At 37.2% G+C, this 16,135-nt stretch overlaps 1 protein-coding gene across 1 annotated transcript in view; it reads left to right on the top strand.

The window, feature by feature from the left end:
• LOC113079353 (NACHT, LRR and PYD domains-containing protein 12-like) overlaps positions 1–16,135 on the top strand; it is a 73,284-nt gene that overhangs the window by 23,186 nt on the left and 33,963 nt on the right. The window contains exons 7-12 of the mRNA XM_026251605.1: positions 21–1,423; positions 1,535–1,962; positions 2,634–2,804; positions 5,125–5,298; positions 11,833–12,003; positions 12,533–12,706. Coding sequence (XP_026107390.1) covers positions 21–1,423; positions 1,535–1,962; positions 2,634–2,804; positions 5,125–5,298; positions 11,833–12,003; positions 12,533–12,706 — 2,521 coding nt within the window. The remainder of the gene's footprint in view (positions 1–20; positions 1,424–1,534; positions 1,963–2,633; positions 2,805–5,124; positions 5,299–11,832; positions 12,004–12,532; positions 12,707–16,135) is intronic.

Genomic DNA, 16,135 nt, shown 5'->3' on the forward strand with positions numbered 1-16,135 from the left:
TATTTAATTCCTGTGTTTAGATGAGCTGATCTTCATTCATCAGCTAAAGTGTAGCCTAAAGAAGAAGTATCAATGTGTGTTTGAAGGAATTGAAAAGCAAGGTGACTCTACACTTCTGAAGAACATCTACACAGATCTCTATATCACTCAGGGTTGTAGTGAACAGGTCAATACTGAACATGAGGTGAGACAGATTGAAGTTAATTCCAGACGTCATGAATCACAGGAGATACAGGTTAAGTGCAAACATTTATTTAAAGCAACTGAAGAAGACAAGCCGATCAGAACTGTGCTGACAAAAGGAGTTGCTGGCATTGGAAAATCAGTCTCTGTGCAGAAGTTTGTTCTAGATTGGGCCGAAGGAAAAGAAAATCAAGATATCAGCTTCATATTTCCTCTTCCATTTAGAGAGATGAACATAAAGGAGCAAGAAAAACTAAGTTTGATGGACCTTATAACTCAGTTTTTCCCAGATACAAAAGGACTGAACCTTACAAGAAGAAATCAATTCAAAGTCTTGTTCATTCTTGATGGATTGGATGAATGTCGACTTCCTGTAAACTTTAAGGATAATGAGACGTGGTCTGATGTATCATCACCAGTCTCTCTGGATGTTCTCCTGACGAACCTCATCAAGGGAAATCTGCTTCCTTCTGCTCTCATCTGGATCACCAGCAGACCAGCAGCTGCCAGTAAGATTCCTCCTGACTGTATCGACCGGCTGACAGAGATACGAGGATTCAATGATGCACAAAAGGAGGAGTACTTCAGAAAAAGATTTACGGATGAGAATCAGGCCAAAGAAATCATTGATCATGTTAAACAGTCAAAGAGTCTCTTTATCATGTGCCACATCCCAGTCTTCTGCTGGATTTCAGCCACTGTTCTCCAGAACATTTTAGAGGAGAAAAGAAATAATGTTGTGAAAAACAATCAGGCTGATGATGCCTCCAAAACACTGCAGGAGTCAAATACTGAAGACACTCCTAAGACTCTGACACAAATGTACACACACTTCCTCAGATTTCAGATCCGGCAGAGCAGACGAAAGTATGATGGAGAAGATACCCCCGATGTTTCCTGGGATAAAGATGCCATCTTTTCACTGGGGAAACTGGCATTTGATCAGCTGGAAAGAAACAATGTGATCTTCTATGACACAGATCTGGAAGCCTGTGGTATTGATGTCTGTAAGGCATCAGTGTACTCAGGCATGTGTACCCAGATCTTTAAGGAGGAAACGGGGATCATTCTTGGTACCATGTATTGCTTTGTTCACTTGAGCATTCAAGAGTTTATTGCAGCCCTTTATGCACATCTGTTTCTAGACATCAACAAGAAATATGTGTTTGATCAAGACTCTACAGAACAGGAAAACAAAAATGAAACTGTGATTGATTTGCTCAAGACTGCAGTGGTCAAGGTGCTTGAGAGTGGCAGTGTTTATCTGGACTATTTCCTTCATTTCCATCTCGGACTGTCACTCCAGTCCAAAAAAAACATGATTGATTTGCTCAAAACCGCTGTGGACAAGGCACTAGAGAGTGATAATGGACACCTGGATCTTTTTCTTCGATTCCTCCTTGGTTTGTCACTCCAGTCCAATCAGAGACTTTTACAGGGTCTGTTGACACAGGAAGATGACAATGACCAGAACAAAAAAGAAATAGTTCAGTACATCAAGCAGAAATTTGAAGCTAATCTGTCTCCAGAGAGATCCATCAATCTATTATACTGTCTGAATGAACTGAATGACCAAACTCTGGTGAAAGACATTCAGACCCACCTTAGCAAAGGAAGTCTCTCATCTGCTGATCTTTCACCTGCCCAGTGGTCTGCTTTGGTCTTTGTGTTGTTGACATCAGAGGCGGAGCTGGAGGAGTTTGAGCTTCAGAAATTCAAGAAATCAGACGAGTGTCTCATTAGATTATCAGCAGTCATCAAAACCTCTAAAAGAGCTCTGTAAGTTATTTATTGTACTTTTTCATGTTTTGTTCTCATCTTAAAATTGCATTAATCTACATTGATCCAGGTTTGGATACCTCTGATCTATAGTGATTATTAATCATATACCAATTTTAAGTATATATCTATTTTTTTTTTCTTTAAGGATGTCAGTCCTTTGGAATTAAAGTGCAATGCCATTTTATTAGATTTACAGGGGTTTTATGTAGAAATATCTCTTTTCAGCAAAACAAGCTGTTTAGTTAGCTGCAGTAAGAAGCACTTCATGTTGTTATAGAACACATTGTTCCATAGTTATTTCTACTCCAATATGCAGTTAATCTTCTTAAACTTTTGCTATATAGGAGATGTACTCTTGCATAACCTCAATGAATAAATGATTAACCTCCAGATTCTCCACCTCAAGACACTCATCAATATAACAGAACAGCACTTTTAAATGTGTAACTCACTGCCATTAATGATACAAGCCTATTATTCATTTACATATTTGAAGTTTTATTCAAGCATTCTAGTTTGCTTTTTCTAGGAAATTTGAGTCAATAAAATTCTAACCTATATGCAGTATATTACTGTTCATGTAAAAATAATTTGTAAACTTAATTTTTTGTATCTAACAGATATATTACATGCATTTAACTCTGTGATTTGATTTATTTCTCTTTTAGGCTAAATGATTGTGGCTTAACTGACAAAAGCTGTCAAGCTCTGGCTACAGTTTTTGCTTCAGATTCCAATCTGAAAGAGCTAAACATGAACAATAATAATCTGCAGGATTCAGGAGTGAAGCAACTCTGCACTGGACTGAAGAATATAAACTGCAAATTAGAGATACTGAAGTAAGTTTTGTGAAAACCCCCAGTGTTTGGTTAGAATTCAGTCAGTGTCAAATGCTTTTTGCAAATCAAGAAACATCGTACCCACAACCCCACCCTTATCTAATTTTAATCGCACTTGCTCAATGAAATAACATACAGCAGTTTCTGTAGAGTGCTGTTTACGAAACCCAAATTGCATAGAGCACAATAAATTATTTTGTGTCTAAAAATTTTTACAATTTGCTCAGTTACTACTCTTTCTATTATTTTAGATACAGCTGAAAAAAATGAGACTGGCCTATAATTTGCTAAATTTAGTGGATCACATGCTTTGAAGACTGGGGTAACTATCCCAGTTTTCTAGCAATTTGTAAAAATAGATTTCTCAAACCTTAATCACTGTTTGGGGTCATACTGACCCCACTGGACTTTCCTTCATTTTTTTAAAAGTGTTACATTCATCTCAGGGGCATAAAACTCTGTGACTTTTGTGGTTGTTCTAAAGTTGTGTAGTTTTCTTTACCGTTTAAGTTGTTTGGGGTCAAAATGACCCCACATTGAAAATGGATGGTAAAATAAAAAAATACTTTTTTAAAGTTTTGTTTGTCAAAAAATAAAAGTAAATCCATTAAAAATCTGAAATTTTCTACACATAAACAGGTCTGTTCCTAGAGCATAATTAAAAAGTAGAACAAACTTTCTTTCTCATTCACCAAATACACACACACACACACACATTCATTCAGCCAAGTATGGTGACCCATACTCAGAATTTGTGCTCTGCATTTAACCCATCCAAACACCCCGAACAGTGAACACACACACACACACCCGGAGCAGTGGGCAGCCATTTATGCTGCAGCGCCCGGGGAGCAGTTGGGGGTTCAGTGCCTTGCTCAAGGGCACCTAAGTCGTGGTATTGCCGGCCCGAGATTCGAACCCGCAAACCTAGGGTTAGGAGTCAAACTCTCTAACCACTAGGCCACGACTTCCCTAAATCAACTAAACTGGCATAAAATCAACTAAAATTGCATAAATCTGAAAAATTTAACATGCAACATGGAACAAGCATGCCCCCCCCCCCCCCCCCCCCACACACACACACACGCACACAGAGAAAGGGCAGATAATAGAAAGATGAAATGCAGGTGAACCTTTGCACTCTGAGAAATTTGCATAAGCAGATAATTCAAAATATGTTAGATAACAACAACAAACTCTAACTTTGACAAAAAAATTGTTTAAATATATATTCACAAAATATATATCAAAAAGTTGTGAGAAGTTGAATCATAAAAAAATTATTTAGATTTAATTAAGTTCATCAAGTTATTTTTTCTTTTAAAAAAAATCATATTTCATGTGCCAATTTATGGAATCAAGACAGGAAAGGGGAAGGGCTAAGGGATAGAATTGGGATTGTGCCAAAGTGTGCAGGGCAGGGGTGCCTCCAGGACAGGTTTGAAAAAACTGTAACCGAGCTATAGTGATGGGTTGTACCAAGAATAACTGTAAAAGTTGCACCTCAAAATTGTTATATGAGCCACTAGATGGAGAACAACAGTGAAAAGTGCATTTAAAAACAGTAGCAAGGCCACCCCTGTGGCCCGATATATGACTACACTGGATGTGGAAAGGATTGACATGACAAATCCCTGAAAATAAACTGATGTTGTTTTATTTCTGATGTGTTCCAAGTGCTGGCACTGCTTCTGACATGAGAGAAAAGGATTCACGATTGTGACCAGTGTAGATAAGATGTTAGGATCACAAGGAAGGCAATTCAGAGACTGGGTTTTTTTCACAACTTACACTAAACAGCATCTTAGAATCCTCAGAGGCATATGGTTTTGTTGGAGTAATCCTGTGTTTGCTTCTCTTTAGTAATTTCTCTCCCCATTACATGTACGAATCAGTGGTCAGGGCTAAAGAGGTAATAATATCGAAGCAGGCATTGATCATCTTCAGCAGACTATCATGATGTGACATTCCAGAACAAGTCGTTTTCTGAGTTTGGTTTCAATAAAAGCTGTTTTTGGACTAACAAGGAAGTTTTGAGTTCTGAAACTTACAGGATGTTTGTATAGTACATTGGGGTCAAAAAAATCAAGGAAAATGTAATTTCTCAGTTCATGACCCCTTTCAGTAACTGTATACTGGTGGTCTGGTGAGCTGATGTGTAAACTATTTAAGGTATCTAGGCCTTTTGGGTATAGTTTTACATTCAATTACACAGTAAACTGACAAGGAGCACAATTCACTTTGTGGAAAAATATTGTTAAGGTAATTTATAGAATAGGTCATTAATCTGTTAAATGTTAAATTTTCATTTCTGTTCTAGACTTTCAAACTGCAGTATCAGTGAAGAAGGTTATAAAGCTCTGGCTTCAGCTCTGAGATCAAACCCTTCACACCTGATAGAGCTGAATCTCACAGGAAATGATCCTGGAGAATCAGGAGTGAAGCAGCTCAGTGATTTACTACAGGATCCAAACTGTCAACTCAAGACACTAAGGTGAGATATGCCAGATAAGTTGTATTCAAGTGAATAATTTTTTGAAATATTATTTCAGTGTTGCAATGAAGTAAAATCAGAATTTTAATTTTACGTAGGTTCAGAATCCAATGCTGTTTTCACCAAGTTTGGTTAAGAACTGAATTGAATCTTGCTTCATCTTCTCTTCTGCAGGTTTTTGGATTCCGCTGCAGATGAAGGCTGTCAGTATGTGACTGGAATTGTGGGTAAAAACCCGTTACTCCTGAGAGAGCTGAATCTGAGTGGACATGAACTAGGAGACACAGGAGTGAATCAGATCACTGCTCTACTTCAGGATAAACACTGTACACTCAACACACTGATGTGAGTGTTTGACATGCATTAATATTAACGTTATTAAGTGAAAATAAACTAGGAAACTCAGGAAAAATTAATATCTGTTGTCTCTTGGAAAATACACAATGCAGATTGGATTTTTTTTAAAAAGTTATATACATTACTATATGTTAATATGCATTTGTAAATACATTTTTGTTATTCTGGTTAAAAGTCTCTTCACATCCTGATAGCAGTCACTAATGGTCTAAATGTATTTATATCATCTGTGGAAGGCAAAGGACCATAAAAAGTTCATCCAATTAGATTATCCGGTATGAAGATTACGATGGGCTGTCCTACTTGTCTATCAAAAGATGTATTTGCATACCTCTGCACACCCTGTTCACGCAGACATGATATCTGACACCGTTTCATTATGCCTGTGTACATTCATGTGTTTTGGAGGAAGCGTGGCTTTGTAAAGTGATTTTACAAAGCTAGCTTGCTATTGCTAGCCTTTTTGCAAAACCCACATCAACCAGCTCTGCCCAGCATCTTCCTTGCTAATGTATGGTCTCTGATGAACACGATGGATGAACTAAAGATCTGGACCCTCACACAGAAATGGCTTATGGACTGTAATGTTATGTTTTTCACTGAAACATGGCTCTGCAATGATGTCCCAAACAGAGTGGTGCATATGGAGAGGCGTTCTTTCTTCAGGGCTGACAGAGAAGCAGCATCCTCTGGTAAAAACAAGGGTGGTGGAGTATGCATTTATGTAAACAAATCATAGTGTAAAGACTCTGTCATTGTCAGTGTTGTGCCTGAACGCGTTCATTGAATTAGACGTTCATTGAATGATAGTTCATGAACTCGTTCATATGAACGTGAACGCCGCCGTCCGCCTCATGCATGATGCGTCATCAAAAAAAAAAAAGCATGGAGGTGACAGCAGCATGTAGCAAGAAGGCGTATGATCATTTAAAAGAATTTTATGATGTTTATGACAAGGTCAGTGAGAATGGGAGACAAATCATTAAAGCAACAAGGGTGAAATACTGTACCCTCAATGCTAGTGTAAAGCCTGGTTAGATAAGGATTCAAAATTGGATATGAAGATGAAATCGGTGACTCATAGCTTCATTGTTAAAACTGATAGAATAATTGCTGTCTGTGATTCTATATGGGCTGTTGCAATAATTTTGAAAAATAATAGCTCACAGCAACATATGGAAAAAAGAACTATGAACTAGTTCATTTTTGGAACTGTGTGAACTTAGTTCAAAATGTTGTTGTTTGAACTATGAACTGAACTAGTTCATTTTTAAATTTGTGAATTGAACTTTGAAAGTGAACTTTCCCAACACTGGTCATTATTGATACCTACTGCTCTACTGATCTGGATCTTCCTGATTATCATGTGCAGGCCATTCTATCTGCCATGTGAGTTTATTTGCATTGTTGCTGCTGCAGTTTATGTACTTCCAGACGCTAATGCTAATGTGGCTATGAAATAACTTTGTGCTGCTATTAACAAATTACAAACCCTGCACCCAAAAGGAGCCTTTACTGTTGCTGGGGACTTCAAACACTGCACTTTAAGATCTGTTCTCCCTACATTTTATCAAAATGTCTCCTCCACTACAAACATAAAACATTGGACCACATTTATACTAATGTGACTGACTGCCTACAAAGTCATACCCCTCCCCTACCTGGGTCAGTCTCACCACCTCTCTTTGTTTCTGCTCCCCAAGTATACCCGGTCATCAAATGTGTAAAACCTGCAATAAGGACTGTTAAAATCTGTCTGGAATGTGCTGACTTGACTTTTCAACATCAATTTCAACACAGAGACTGGAGTGAGTTTGCTGCCTTGGCCACCACAAACTCTCAGAATAACAATGACACTTACACCAACTCTGTCCTGGATCACATCAACAGATGTGTGAGCAGAGTGACCACACACAAAAAAATTAAATTTTCCCCTCTCCCGTCTGGACCGGGAGGCTTACAGCTCAGCCAGAGCCAACCTGAGGAAGAGTATCTGCCAGGCCAAACTCACACATAAACAGAAGATTGAAGAACACTTCCATTCTTCAGACCCCCGGCATATGTGGCAAGGCATACAATCTATCACAGATATAAAAAAAAAACTTAACTCTGTGCCCCCTCCAGCTCTGCCTCTCTCCCCGACGAGCTCAATCACTTTTATGCTCGTTTTGGTCAAAATAATAAAGAGATCTCACTCAAAGCTGAGCATCAACCCAGTGAACTACCTCTCACACTCTCCACAACAGATGTTTACTCCACTCTGCGTAAAGTGAATGCACGGAAGGCAGCTGGCCCTGATGGAATACCTGGTCGTGTGCTTAAAGCCTGTGCAGAGCAGCTAGCTGAGGTCTTCACAGACATTTTCAATCTGTCCCTGGCCCAACAACTGTCCCCACTATCTTCAAAGCCTCCACCATCTTACCAGTACCTAAACACTCCACTGCCTCGGTCCCTAACGACTTCTGTCCTGTTGCTCTCACCCCTATCATTGCCAAGTGCTTTGAGAAACTGGTTGCATCCCACTTTTAAATCTGGTCTCCCTGCTACACTAGACCCATTATAAATTGCCTATCACCATCACCACAATAGATCAACTGAGGATGCCATCTCAATGGCAGTTCACTTTGCTGAATGCTGTTCATTGATTTCATGTCTGCATTTAATATGGTTATCCCCTCCAAGCTGATCTCCAAGCTCAGCCAGCTTGGAATTCAATTCAATTCAAGTTTATTTGTATAGCGCTCTTTACAATACAAATCGTTACAAAGCAATTTTACAGAAAATTATGTTTCTACAATATTTAGTAGTAGCTTATGGTGGTGACCGTCAGTTTGTGCACGTTTGACAGAATTTTTAGAAAAATTAATACAAGATGTAGTCAGCCAGACGATGAACATTATTAATATTATTAATTAACAATTATTATATGATGCAGTCACACTTGTAGCAATATTTGTTAGTTCTGTTTGTTTATTCAGGGTTAGCATCATCTGGGGTCCTCTGAGGGTCAGCATCATTTCTTCTCAGGTGTTCTGGATCCAGACTGGAGCTTGTGTAAATCCTGGTTACCATGGGATTTAAATCCCGTGGCAAAACATAGAAACAAAATAGAGACACCATAAGCATAGCTGCTGATCCAACGAAGTAAAATTAGTTGAACCCAAGCTAATGAATAAAAATGTGCCTTTGATCAGATGCAACTACACTCACAATTTAAGAGATACATTATTTGAAAGCTTGGCGAAAGAGATGCATTTTTAATCTAGATTTAAACAGAGAGAAGGTGTCTGAACCCCGAACATTATCAGGAAGGCTATTCCAGAGTTTGGGAGCCAAATGTGAGAAAGCTCTACCTTCCTTTAGTGGACTTTGCTATCCTAGGAACTACCAAAAGTCCAGCGTTTTATGACCTTAGGGAGCGTGATGGGTTGTAGTGTGGTAGAAGGCTAGGTAGGTACGCAGGAGCTAAACCATTTAGGGCCCTATAGGTAAGTAATGATAATTTGTAACTGATACAGAACTTAATAGGTAGGCAGTGCAGAGACTGTAAAATTGGGGTAATATGATCATTTTCTTGTCCTCGTAAGGACTCTAGCTGCTGCATTTTGGACTACCTGTAGCTTGTTTATTGAAGAAGCAGGACAACCACCTAGAACTGCATTACAGTAGTCCAGTCTAGAGGTCATAAATGCATGAACTAGCTTTTCTGCAGCAGAAACAGACAACACGTCTAGTTGCAGATTATAATCTACAAGATTCTGTGTAGTGTTTTTTGGTCCAATAATTAATATCTCTGTCTTATCCGAATTTAATTGAAGAAAATGATTTGTCATCCAATCTTTTACATTTTTAACACACTCCATTAGCTTAGATAATTGACAAGTTTCATCTGGTCTCGTTGAGATCTATAGCTGAGTATCATCAGCATAACAGTGGAAGCTAATTCCGTATTTTCTAATAATATTTCCAAGGGGCAACATGTATATTGAAAATAGAAGGGGACCTAGGACGGATCCTTGTGGCACTCCATATTTTACTGATGATAAATGAGATGACACCCCATTTAAGTAAACAAAATGGTAGCAATCGGACAGGTAGGATCTAAACCAACTTAGAGCCTGCCCTTGAATACCTGTATAGTTTTGCAATCTATCTATGAGTATGTCATGATCTATGATGTCGAACGCAGCACTAAGATCAAGTATGACTAGAAATGAGATGCAGCAAGAAGCAGCTCATTTGTAATGTGAAAAAGTGCAGTTTCTATGCTATGGTGGGGCCTGAAACCTGACTGAAATTCTTCATACAGATCATTTTTGTGCAGGAAGGTGCTCAATTGAGCAGACACAACTTTTTCTAAAATTTTAGACATAAATGGAAGATTTGAAATAGGCCTGTAATTTGCCAGTACACTAGGATCTAGTTTTGGTTTCTTAATAAGAGGCTTGATAACAGCCAGCTTGAATGGTTTTGGGACGTGAACTAAAGATAACGACGAGTTAATGATATTGAGAAGCGGTTTTTCGGCTACAGGTATCAGCTCTTTCAGTAATTTAGTGGGTACAGGATCTAATAAACATGTTGTTTAGAGGTGCTCCAATCACGATCGGCCGATCGTTAATGCGCATCTCATCAGTATAGCCGGTTCTCTAATCAGCTGTTAATTCCATCAGGTGCGTGATTTCACATAGAGCAGCTGTTACTACACAGAGCCGTTGTTAACTGAGAAGATGCGCCAAAAAAATGCTGAAAATGAAGTGGATTTGCGCATCTTCTCTATTAACAAAAACTATTAGTGCTTCCTGTCCTATGGTTGTAAAACACTGCAGTTTATCTTTGGGTGCGATGGATGAAACTGAAGTGTTAGACGTTATAGAATCTACATTCACTATTGTATTTCTAATGTTATCTATTTTATCAGTGAAGAAATTCATAAAGGAATCAGCACACCCATCTGCAACTGGATTCTAGATTTTCAGACTAACAGACCTCAGTTAAGATAACCTCTCCTCCTCCATCATCAACCTGTACACCGGCATGCCACAGGGTTGCATACTGAGCCCTCTCCTTTACTCCCTCTTCACCCATGACTGCGTTCCTCTTTATGGCTCCAACACCATAATAAATTTGTATACAACACTACGGTGCTATGGCCATTTTTTAATATTTACACCTAGGCTATAGCATTGAAATTACGTATGGATATTGAATGTATACTCACACTTTTTGTATACTCGCACACACAGGTATCACACACACAGCATCTAAAATCTAAAACAGTTGATTTATTCACCAAACAGGCGAAAGTATATTTCAAGTATGGCATAGATGAGTTGTTCAGTGTAAAAAAAAGTCAAATGGAAAGAGAAAGTGTGATCTATATTACAGCTTAATTAATGAAGCATACTTTGATAGAACCTCAGAAGGACAATGTTTCACTGAAAAATGCACAATTCATAGCTTAGGTTAAAGTCATTATGTGCATTAACGATGTGGGACAAATATAATGTAATTTAATGAAAAACTATGTGAATGGAGCTCTGTGGCATTGCAAGATTTTGTGTCGGCCCACATTTGAATTTTCCTGCTCTGTGATATGAGAAGCCTCATGTGTCAAAACAAAAACAAAAAACCCCAACAAGGCAGTTCCTTAGTGGAGGTTCCTGTATGTTAATTTTAACCCCCCTCTCCATAAGAGGTGTTGTTTATCTGAAGGCAAAAGCCATTCCTTTGTTGTCCACAAAGCCTGATCATTGTGGGTTAAAGGTAATTTCTAGAATTTCTCATGAATCTGTTAAATGTTAAATTTTTATTTCTGTTCTAGACTTTCAAACTGCAGTATCAGTGAAGAAGGTTATAAAGCTCTGGCTTCAGCTCTGAGATCAAACTCTTCCCACCTGATAGAGCTGGATCTCACAGGAAATGATCCTGGAGAATCAGGAGTGAAGCGGCTCAGTGATTTACTACAGGATCCAAACTGTCAACTCAAGACACTGAGGTGAGAGATGTTGAAATAATGCAGTTATATTCAGCAGAATAATTTATAGAAATATTATTTCAGTGTTGCAATAAAGTAAATCCTAAATTAGAATTTTATGTTGTTTCATAATCAGATGATGTTTTCACAAAGTTTGTTAAAGAACTGAATTGAATCTTGCCTCATCTTCTTTTCTGCAGGTTTTTGGGTCCTGCTGCAGATGAAGGCTGTCAGTATGTGACTGGAATTGTGGGTAAAAACCCGTTACTCCTGAGAGAGCTGGATCTGAGTGGACATGAACTAGGAGACACAGGAGTGAATCAGATCTCTGCTCTACTGCAGGATAAACACTGTCAGCTCAACACACTGATGTGAGGGTTGTTTTCAGTTGTCATGTGTTTACTGTATCTTTAGGAAATAAGGTGGACTGGACAAACACATTAATCTTTAGTAATTGTTTAATTTTTTTTATGAAGTACTTTGTGTCTATAAATTCTCTCTCTCATGTTCATAATTTTAGACTGTATGATTGTGGTCTAGCAGAGGAAAGCTGTTCAGCTCTGGCTACAGTCCTGAGATCAAACTCCAGGCTGAAAGAGCTTGACATGAGCAAGAATAATCTGCAGGATTCAGGAGTGAAGAAACTCCAGAAAGGATTAGAAAATATACAATGCACATTAGAAAAACTCAGGTAAATGTAAAGAACCATTATTTGGTTTTAATAATAATGTTCTCTTTTGGTCAAAATGAAAATATTACTTTAGTTATCTAAAAAAGCAAAGACATACTCCTGTCAGATGATATGTTTTTTTTCTTCTCTTATGAGAAGAAGAAGAATGATATAAACCTTTTTTAGTCATATTAATTATATAACTTTGAATATAAAAACATTTTATAAAGACTTTCAGACTGCAGTATCACTGAAGAAGGTTATAAAGCTCTGTCTTCAGCTCTGAGATCAAACCCTTCACACCTGGTAGAGCTGGATCTCACAGGAAATGATCCTGGAGAATCAGGAGTGAAGCAGCTCAGTGATTTACTACAGGATCCAAACTGTCAACTCAAGACACTGAGGTGAGACATGAAGAAATAATGCAAAATTAATGATATGCATGCAATTTATTTATTAAAAAAATCATCAATACAGTTAATGTAAAATTGATAAATTGCCTTTCCCAGTGTTCGCAGTGCCTTTCGCAGTGTTTTAGCGTCAGATATTGTTTATTTCTGAAATGAAGTTTATTTCATCTTCTCTTCTGCAGGTTTTTGGGTCCTGTTGCAGATGAAGGCTGTCAGTATGTGACTGGAATTGTGGGTAAAAACCCGTTACTCCTGAGAGAGCTGAATCTGAGTGAACGTGAACTAGGAGACACAGGAGTGAATCAGATTACTGCTCTACTGCAGGATAAACACTGTACACTCAACACACTTGTGTATGATTTTTAATTGTTAAAAGAACACTTTTAAATTTTTGCTGCTGGGTCTTTTTTATGTGTCTTCAGAGATTGCTGACTGAAACACCATATATGACTTTTGTAATGTGGTTTTCTTCATCATCACCAGTATTTGTCATCTGTCAGCTAAAACATACTTGTAAATATTAAAGGTTTCATATGATGTTGCTAAAAAGAACATTATTTAGTGTATTTGGTTTAATGCAATGTGCTTATGCCGTTCAATGTTAAAAAAAAAAAAAACAGATTATTTTCCACGTACTGTACATTGTCTCTTCTCTATGCCCCGCCTTTCTGAAAAGTTACAAAGCTCATTGTTCTAAAAAGTGAGGTGTATGCTGATTGGCCAGCTATCCAGTGCATTGTGATTGGCCGAATTCCTCAAGGGTGTGACAGAAATGTTATGCCCCTTAACATAATGTGATGCTGTGTGTTCCAGCGCGACAAGGCAAAAACCAATAGAACCCATTACAATTGCATCCAGTGGGGACATCATTAGAGGCCAAGCACCGAAGGTGCAAGGCACCTATTGTAACCATTAGCATAATTTTTTTCTTGCGCCACAAGTCTATGGCAGCCCATAGAAACGCTTGTGGGAAAGTTGTATATTTAAGCACACTGATAGAGGACAGTCCCAACATTAACTATAGCAAATTTGAAGTCTCTTAACTCCAACTCTTTAGCGCCACCACTTGTCCAAAGTTTCAATATTTTTATGCTAATAACTTTTGAACTGTAAGCCAGAAAATGAATCCTCTGAATCCTTTGAATCCTTTTCCTCTGAACCCTTGGCTCATGCCAAGTCGAATTAACCCCTAAATTAAAAAATCACAAGGGTTAGTTTTTTTGCTATCTTAAATTTTTTGAAAAAACCTACTTTTTCGAACTCGTCCTAGACTGTTTGTCCGATTTTCACGAAAATTGGCTCAGATCATCTTCAGACAAAAAAAGCAAAAAGTTATGGAATTCAAATTGATTCATCCAACCTTTCTCGAATGACACGTGAACAAATTTGATGAAAAGCACACAAAAGTGCATGTGAGGCTATATCTCAGCAACGGTTTGGCATATTGAGAACAGACTTTGTGTGTTATAATAACCATGACCTGAGATTATCTGCAGTGTTTCGACACAGCGCCACCTAGTGGTCAGGAGATATGAAAAATGCATATTTTGCCTTATGACTTCTGAATGGTTTGGCCAAAAATCACACAACTGGTCTCTTTCGATTCAGTGAGTCGAATGATATCCAGTTTTCCCCAATGTCAGCCATTTTAGGTGTCAGCCATTTTGAATTGTTTTAAAATGCTGTATTTTTTATGCATTATCATATTGTTACGAAAATAATTACAAAAATATTCGACTCCATGCCCTGAAGGTACTCAAAAAGTTTGGTGCCAGCACCACCTTGTGGTCAAGAATTATAATGAAATATCAAAAAAATGCTAATAACTTTTGAATAGATTAGACTATTGAAATAAAAATGGTCGCCTTATTTTCTTTGGGTCACATGTAACATCCAGTCTATCACATGATCATTTGGAAATCATTCTAATATTCTGATTTATTTGAGTGTTGGAAACGGGCGTGTTCTTCGTACGTCGCTTATTACATCCGAGATCAAATGACACATCCAAGATGATATCATCGTGCTAATCCTGATCCGGCTAATTGGGTTCTTCGAACACACCTGTTGTGTATGATTAGTATCGCTGGATTGAGTGATCTGAGATAATTGCGCGTTCATGTGTTGGCTTAAAAGGGGATATGTATCGATACTCGAAACCATGATCAGCGTCGCAGCGATTGGCTGCTGGCAAGACGGCAATGTAATGACGTCATATAATTTAAAACGAAACCTGACGAAAAACTTGACAAATTTCTGGACTTTTATAAGGAAACAGCCAAGCAAACAAAACTAAATTAATGTTATAATAGATACATGAAACAGATAATAGATACATGTTTTATTTTATTAGTTTTTTTCATGATTCCCAATTATTTATATTCGCAATTTATAATAGTTGTGCAGTCTTTACATTTTTATTTCAATGTAGAAATTATCTATTCATTTCATTTTATATATGGACAGATTTGTTACGTGACAGCATTAATGAAAGTTTCTTAAGGGTCAATATCATGTTATCTGCATCTCCTGCACTCCATCAAGCCACTTTTATAATAGCAGTCATCACTCAAAATAATGCACGACTCTATTATCTGTATAGCATGTGTGTAAGACTCTAATACAATCATGAAGTAATAATTTTATGACAAATAAATGTTTCAGTGAGTAAAACTAGCTGTCTATAGTAGGCTGTTATGGATTACACAGCATTTTTATATTATTTTTAAATAATTTTTTAAGGACTATTATATGAAAATTATTGTCCCTGGATCTGTTGTTATGACAGCAGCTCCGGGATGAGTTTCGAAGAACCAAACGATCCAAGATCACGCCAAATCGTCAACAATCAAATCCAGCTAACTTAGTTAGCGATGTACGAAGAACGGGCCCCAGTTCTGCTGTCTAATATATTTGATGAATAAAAGGTTAAACAGAACTGCATTTATTTAAAATAAAAATAAAAATTATAATATATTCTAATAATATATTTTCTTTACTATCACTTTTTATCAATTTAACACATCCTTGTTGAATAAAAGTATTGATTTTATTTTAAAAAAGAAAAAAAATTACTGAACCCAAATTACTGACCAGTAGTGTAAATTGTAAATTTATAATTTTATATACTTTTTATTCATCAAAGTATCCTAAAAAAGTATCACGTTTTGAAAAAATATTTAGCAGCAGAACTTTTTCCAACTTTGATAATGAATCATATTAGAATGATTTCTAAAGTATCAGGTGATAATGATCCTAAAAATTCAGCTTTGCATCACAGAAATAAATGATAATTTAAATTATAATAAATTTGAAAATAATTATTTTAAACTGTAATAATATATCACAATATTACATTATTTTTTCTGTATTTTTGATCAAATAAATGCATGCTTGATGAGCAGAAGAAACTTCTTTCAAAAA

This window comes from Carassius auratus, unplaced genomic scaffold (genome assembly GCF_003368295.1).
Source record: "Carassius auratus strain Wakin unplaced genomic scaffold, ASM336829v1 scaf_tig00027763, whole genome shotgun sequence".
In the NCBI taxonomy this organism is placed as follows: domain Eukaryota; kingdom Metazoa; phylum Chordata; class Actinopteri; order Cypriniformes; family Cyprinidae; genus Carassius; species Carassius auratus.